We start from the raw sequence: 5821 nt of genomic DNA, 5'->3' as shown, positions 1-5821 counted from the left end.
CAAAGGAGATCCTGCAGCAGGGTTAAAGAGGAAACCTTTCCCCTCTAAGTGATAAGGAGTTAGAGGGAGCTGCCTGGGTTGATTTCCCGGAGGCTCTTTTTGCTTAAACAACCTTCTGTGTGAACACCTTGGCCAGTTAGAATTGCACTGTACAAACATTTGCTGCAGCTCAGTGAGTCCTCCTGGGTCTCCAGAAATCCTGGCAAACCTTCAGGTGCACAGTGAAGAGCAGGAGTGAACCCAGGGCACTGAGGGAGCTGCCCCATGACTCCAGAGCAATCACCTGCTGCCTTTGAGCATCCTTCCCTGGCTGGAGCAAATATTGCTGTACACACAACTGAAGCCATAAAAATCTTTGTAACCCGTTTGCATACTGATCAGCTAATAGAAAAGCCCTGATTTGATACCAAAACTGATCTTTCAAAGTGACTCTTGGTCACTGTGGCCCTTGTATACTTTATTTCTGTACTAGGAACTACTCGCTCACTTATGTGTGTAACTGCACAAAATACCTGCAAAGCACACCCAATACAAACCCAGTGTATTTTATGAGCATTTTCTGAGTAGAGGTTCTCATGGAGAAGCAATTGTAAAAATTTGCACAGTCACTCCAATTTCCAATGAATATTTTTAAATTATAGTCTTATTAGTGATAATAAAAATAGTATGTGCTCTGTGATCTTTACCTGAGTCCATTCATTGTTATTTCTAAGTTACAAGCAGGAGCTCTGAAGCAGAGTTAGCCTGGATGCCATAGATTCAATGAAGTAAAATGAAAATGTTCACACTTTACCAAAATGATTGTGGATTTTTACAAAGACAAGAAATGCACAACATTCCAACAGCCCACTCCAGGATATTTCCTTAGGAATGAATCTTTGTGCCTCTTTATTTCATAATGTCACTTAGAAGACTCACATGGTCACTTCATTCTAATGATAGATCCTTTGGAGCTTTGGACTTGATAATCGTGCTCAAGAGCCAGTGCTGGAACACTTGATCTCCAGCCAATTAATCCCTGGGTTGTTTTAGGTATTGGAGGAGATGGAAGCACCTAAAATCAAAGTAACATGCAAAACTGAATGATGAAAAGGTTTTTGGTTGAAGTTTCTGCAACATTGCCTTTTGTACTGTAGTGTTCTAAAATCAACAATCAAGTCATTGTTCAGTAGTGTATGATGGAATTATTTTTTTCCAAGTTTGGTTCAATACTAAGGGCTTTAATTGCTTAACATTATTAGAATTTTTGTATTATTATTATTATTATGTATGGGAAAAGCTCAAGCAGAAGATCATCATCATCATCATCATCTTTGAAACTAAAAATTAACTTCAGTAAACAGAGAAATAGTGTTTTCTCCTTCCTATAATATATTTGGTAACAATGCAGCTATGGAATAATAATTTTAAATCCAAATGCCGAAGATATTACTGAATAAGCTGGATTGTACATCAAGAACTACTTATTCATTCTACCTTCCTTCTACTCCAAAAGATGGGTGAGCAGCAAGTTAATCTGCAACTAATCTAGCTAAAAAGGAAACAAAACAAAAGCCAACAGACTCTGTTCAGTGACTGCTGTGCTTACTTTGGCTGAATCATCTCAATTGGGCACGTTCTATCATTTCAGCATCTGGGGACTTAGCAGAGAAATACACAGCAAGAGAACAATGTTTCAGTTCTCTTGCCAGAGTTGCTTCACTTTGTTCTTTGGCCAAGATTAGAAAATGTTTATGATATTTAGGTGGAGCAGTTCCTCAGAAAAGATAATTTTTATGGCCAAAAGTGCCACCCACTGAGCAGGATAATGAAGGAAATCATGTCCCACTTTTGGTCTGGGGGAGGGGACTGCAGAGCTTTTATTAGTCTAACCTAGAGAGAACAGATTTGACTGTTACCACAAGGTAAATGTGCAGAAAGACACTTCTGAAAAGGATGTATGAAACTTCACTCTGAATATGTAAAAGGTGACCTAAATCACAGCCAGCCCTTCTCTTCCTCCCAGTTCTGAGGTGAAATGGAAACTCAGTTCCACCAGGCTCTGCAAGCTCGGGGAGCAGCTGAGACCTGCAGGGTTTGTTAATGCACCAAACCCCCACGGGGCTGGGACTCCACTGGAACTGCAGCTGGACTGACACTGGAGCTGTGGCACAAAGCTGAGGAACGAGGAGCAGGACTGGCACAAATGAAGCCATTTCATTGCTTTACCACACTCAGCACTAGCTCTTAATTCTTATTTTAATTTAATCTCAATAAAAGCTTTCACTACTTCCATACCTTATCTCCCCACCCTTGGAATCCTTTGAAAGAAAGCTAGTTCAGCAAGTAAGAACTTCCAATCTCCTTTATTTCCCTAATCTTCTCTAAGTGGACTAACCTTCCTTTTCATTAGCATATTCTTCTTCCCCTTTTGTAAGTTCCTCTCCCAATGTCACTGCTTTAGCTGCCCGTGGACTCCCCCTATTCACTGATGATCCTGACACACTGTATTTATAAATTAAACCATCACTCACATTCCACTCTCCAGCTATTTGACAGCTTTAAGACCCTGAATATACATATAAATCATACAAAACAAAATAATTATGACTTGGCTTATTAGAACTGGTTTCTTATTAATTTGTGGTGCTGAAGAGGACAGTGGTATTGTCTCTGACAAAAAGCAGACTCTTAAATAAAGACAGAAAAATTACAACCATAACCAAAGGGCAATTCCTTGTCTTAAACAAATGCTTTTAAAGCATAGTTTGGCTTGCAAATGCAGTTTACTTTGACCTTTAGTTAAAGACCCCCCTCTATTAAGACAACTGGTTTTCAGAGCTTGTGTGGTTTCTTAAAACAGATGTTGCTGTATTGCAATTTTCAAATCTAATTTTCTAACCTTAATGTATTTTTCCACCGGTGTCACAGGTCGAACCTGCAGGTGATCTGGAAGCTGTAGCTTGGGCTTTGCAGCTTCTTTCTTTTCAGGTCCAAGCAACTAAAACCAAAACATATTTAAAAATTGAATTCTTTATCTTTGGAAATATACTATAATATGTGAAATCTACACCATTCCCCTCATTGTTGCAGATGAACTTCCTGTTCTTTCCACCTCAAGCAGGATTATTTATTTCTGTGCTTTGGAAATTATTGGACTTTTTTTTTGTTTCAGAAGACATGCAAACTTCATTTGTAACTATACAGGGGCTACATCAATCCTGTTCTTTAGCAATGAAATACTGTGATTGCAAATGTAACATCATGTGCTACTGTATTCTAATATCTAAACATCACTGAGAAGAGACATCACTCCAAATATTTTCATTTGTTGTAGATTCCCCCACTGACAATTTAATTAGCTGGAACCTTTTCCCCTAGATTTTTAAAATACCATATGGAGAGACAAAGGGGAAATATTTTCCTGTCAGTGTGCATCTAGTACTTGTTAGCACTATTAGGAGTCATGCTTCTCAGGAGAAATATATCAGAATATGCACAGCATATAAATTACCACTTGACATGTTTTATTCAGGAGAAAATGGAATATTTGAACCATTTCAAAAGTAGTGCAATTGCTACCTTGGAGGTCAGTGTAATAAAGCATACTCAGCACACTTCTGATCTGCACATGAGCACTTCTGTGCTCTCATAATTTTGTGTCCAGATAAATGTGTGCTCATGTGTTGCTTATAAGCCATATTACATGACATTCAACTTTACCTCTTCAAGAGGTGTTTTCAAAAATCCCCATTTCTCAGCCCATCTTTTTGCAGCATCTCTTTCAGTTTCAATACGGATTTTCCTGAAACCAACAAAAAACATTTAAAATTACTTTGAAAACTTTCATTAAAAAACCCCAACACGCCAACCCCAGCTACCGACGTCACGAAGCGCAGCACTTCAGCTGGAATCTTTAAACTTCCATCTCAAAACAGCGCGTTTATGTACGAATATCATTATCTGACTCGGAGCTAATGGGAAAATACTTCCCAGAGGTTTGAAACGCTGTATGTCAAACAGCGAACACTGCATGTCAAACAGCGAACACTGCACGGGAACACTGCACTGCTTTTAGATTATGTTAAGAAGCGGAGGAGGCTGGAAAGTAAGCACCAATGATGCTTTGAAATATACTTTCATTTACTGTGTTGGCTGATGAGGTGCCCTCACCCCACAGCCGGCGGGGCATGAGGGGTGCACTGGAGCCACCTCTACATCTAAATGATTTTACACAGGCACGCTTCACCCAGCGCACACGCTCTTTAAATACACAAGAGAACTCTTCCAGCGTGGAGCTGCGGGCCGGGAGGGGAAGCTGGACGGCAGCGGCAGCAGAGCAGCGGTACTGCCGGGGCGGGCTGTTACCAGCTCTTGTCCTGGGCTACATAGTTGATGTACTCTTTGCTCTCGGCTCTGTGGTCGGTGGCCTCCATAGGACCGGGGCCGGAGCCGGGGCCGCCCCCAGCTCCGCCGCGGCCGCCCGGGCGTTGCGGGGCAACGGCGGCAACTCATGTGGGCGGGCACAAGATGGCGGGAGGGGCGGGAATGTGCTCCATGGAATGTGGGGAAGTGCCCACAGACCCACCGAGGGAAAGGATCCCTTTCTATCGTCTTTTGGGATTTCTTCTGTGGCACCGCAGCCATGTCGCAGGGAAAAAAAGCGAAATAATTCCCGCTCGCTGCTTTCTCGAGCCCCTCAGGCGGGCACAAGATGGCGGCGGGGGAGCAGCGGTGGGCGGAAGGGGCGGGGACTCGTGTGGGCGGCACAAGATGGCGGAGGGGCGGGCATAAGGTAATGAGGGGGCGTGTCATAACGCGTAATAAATTAGTGTCGGGAAGTGCATATATAGTCATTGAGGGGATGAATTATCTTCTTTTGTCTTTTGGAAGCTCTTAGTGGCACCACAGCCATTTCTCAGGGGAAAAACAAGTAAAAAATTCCCACTCCCTGCTTTCTTGAGGCCCCTCAGGAGGCCAGGGCGAGTGCTCGGTAATTTTTTTTGTGCGTCTTTAAATGAAGGGAAAACAGATTTGGGTGAAGGTGGTTGAAAGCTTCTTTTTAATCTGCTGTCCTGTTCTGGGTTCCTCTTGCTACACACCAAAATTGTTTTTTGATAATTTCATTGGGAAACAACACCAGTCCTGTTACATGGTGTCTAGTGGATCTCTTTTTCTCGTAAATTTCCTTTACAAGCTACATGTCAGAACTTCTGAGAAAGATCTTAACATACTTTATGGCTTGTATGTGAGAACCCAGAATATATTTACAGCTTGCAAAGGGTTCATTGTGTTCCAATATATTAAATTTTTTGTAATTTTATTTTCTTGCATTTGCTGGATAAAACATTCCTATGATGAGTGGAGCCAGGTCACTCTTTGCCCTCATAGGTTTAAATGGCTCCCCGATCTCTTTCGTGTTGTCTGGAAATTGACTTGTGTAAACACCCTGGAAATACTTAATGGGACTCTTGACACTACTGGGCACTTATTATCCTTATTAGAAAATTAATGCAGAAAGGTTTTGTCTTCAGCTGAGTGGTTTAGAGGCAGTGTGTTTGAAAGTTTAAGTACTAGACTTCTTTTAAAAAACCCAAGGTACCTAAAGTACTTAAATATTTGAGTACAAGGCTATATACATTTCTTAGTTATTTTAGAAGTACTAAGAATGTCTGAGTAAGAGGAGAATAAAAATGCCTTCTGTAGTTCTAAAATAGCAATTATTACTGCTCTTCTGGGTCTCTGAAATTCATTAAAGTATCAACAAATGGAATATTTCACTTACACTCCATTTCTTGATTCTCTAATTGATAATTAGGCTCGCAATTAAATCAGCTGGGTC

The 5821-nt window shown here is 41.3% G+C and overlaps 1 protein-coding gene across 2 annotated transcripts; it reads right to left on the bottom strand.

Annotated features, from left to right (window-relative positions):
• Positions 1 to 864: 864 nt before the first annotated feature.
• Positions 865 to 4720, bottom strand: CIMIP1 (ciliary microtubule inner protein 1). Of its 2 annotated transcripts, none has more exons than XM_058036238.1 (4): positions 4568 to 4720; positions 3703 to 3784; positions 2882 to 2980; positions 865 to 1054 (listed from the first exon to the last, which is right to left on the bottom strand). In XM_058036238.1, exons 1-4 carry the CDS (start codon positions 4624 to 4626, stop codon positions 923 to 925), a joined length of 372 nt encoding a protein of 123 aa, XP_057892221.1. In that variant the 5' UTR covers positions 4627 to 4720; the 3' UTR covers positions 865 to 922. The 2 variants fall into 2 exon arrangements, with proteins under 2 accessions (XP_057892221.1, XP_057892220.1); XM_058036237.1 differs by lacking the exon at positions 4568 to 4720 and adding an exon at positions 4348 to 4451.
• Between the last annotated feature and the right edge of the window lie 1101 nt (positions 4721 to 5821).

Source organism: Melospiza georgiana, chromosome 17 (genome assembly GCF_028018845.1).
Source record: "Melospiza georgiana isolate bMelGeo1 chromosome 17, bMelGeo1.pri, whole genome shotgun sequence".
Lineage (NCBI taxonomy): Eukaryota > Metazoa > Chordata > Aves > Passeriformes > Passerellidae > Melospiza > Melospiza georgiana.
Note: the sequence above shows the minus strand (reverse complement) of the source record. Positions and strands in the feature narration are given on the sequence as shown.

Coding starts and splice junctions, on each gene's coding strand:
- CIMIP1 (XM_058036237.1), bottom strand. CDS start 4,415: ATGGAGGCCACCGACCACAGAGCCGAGAGCAAAGAGTACATCAACTAT. Junction 3,785..4,347: donor GTAGCCCAGGACAAGAGCTG/GTAACAGCCCGC, acceptor TGTTGGTTTCAG/GAAAATCCGTATTGAAACTG. Junction 2,981..3,702: donor TGAAAACACCTCTTGAAGAG/GTAAAGTTGAAT, acceptor TTTTGGTTTTAG/TTGCTTGGACCTGAAAAGAA.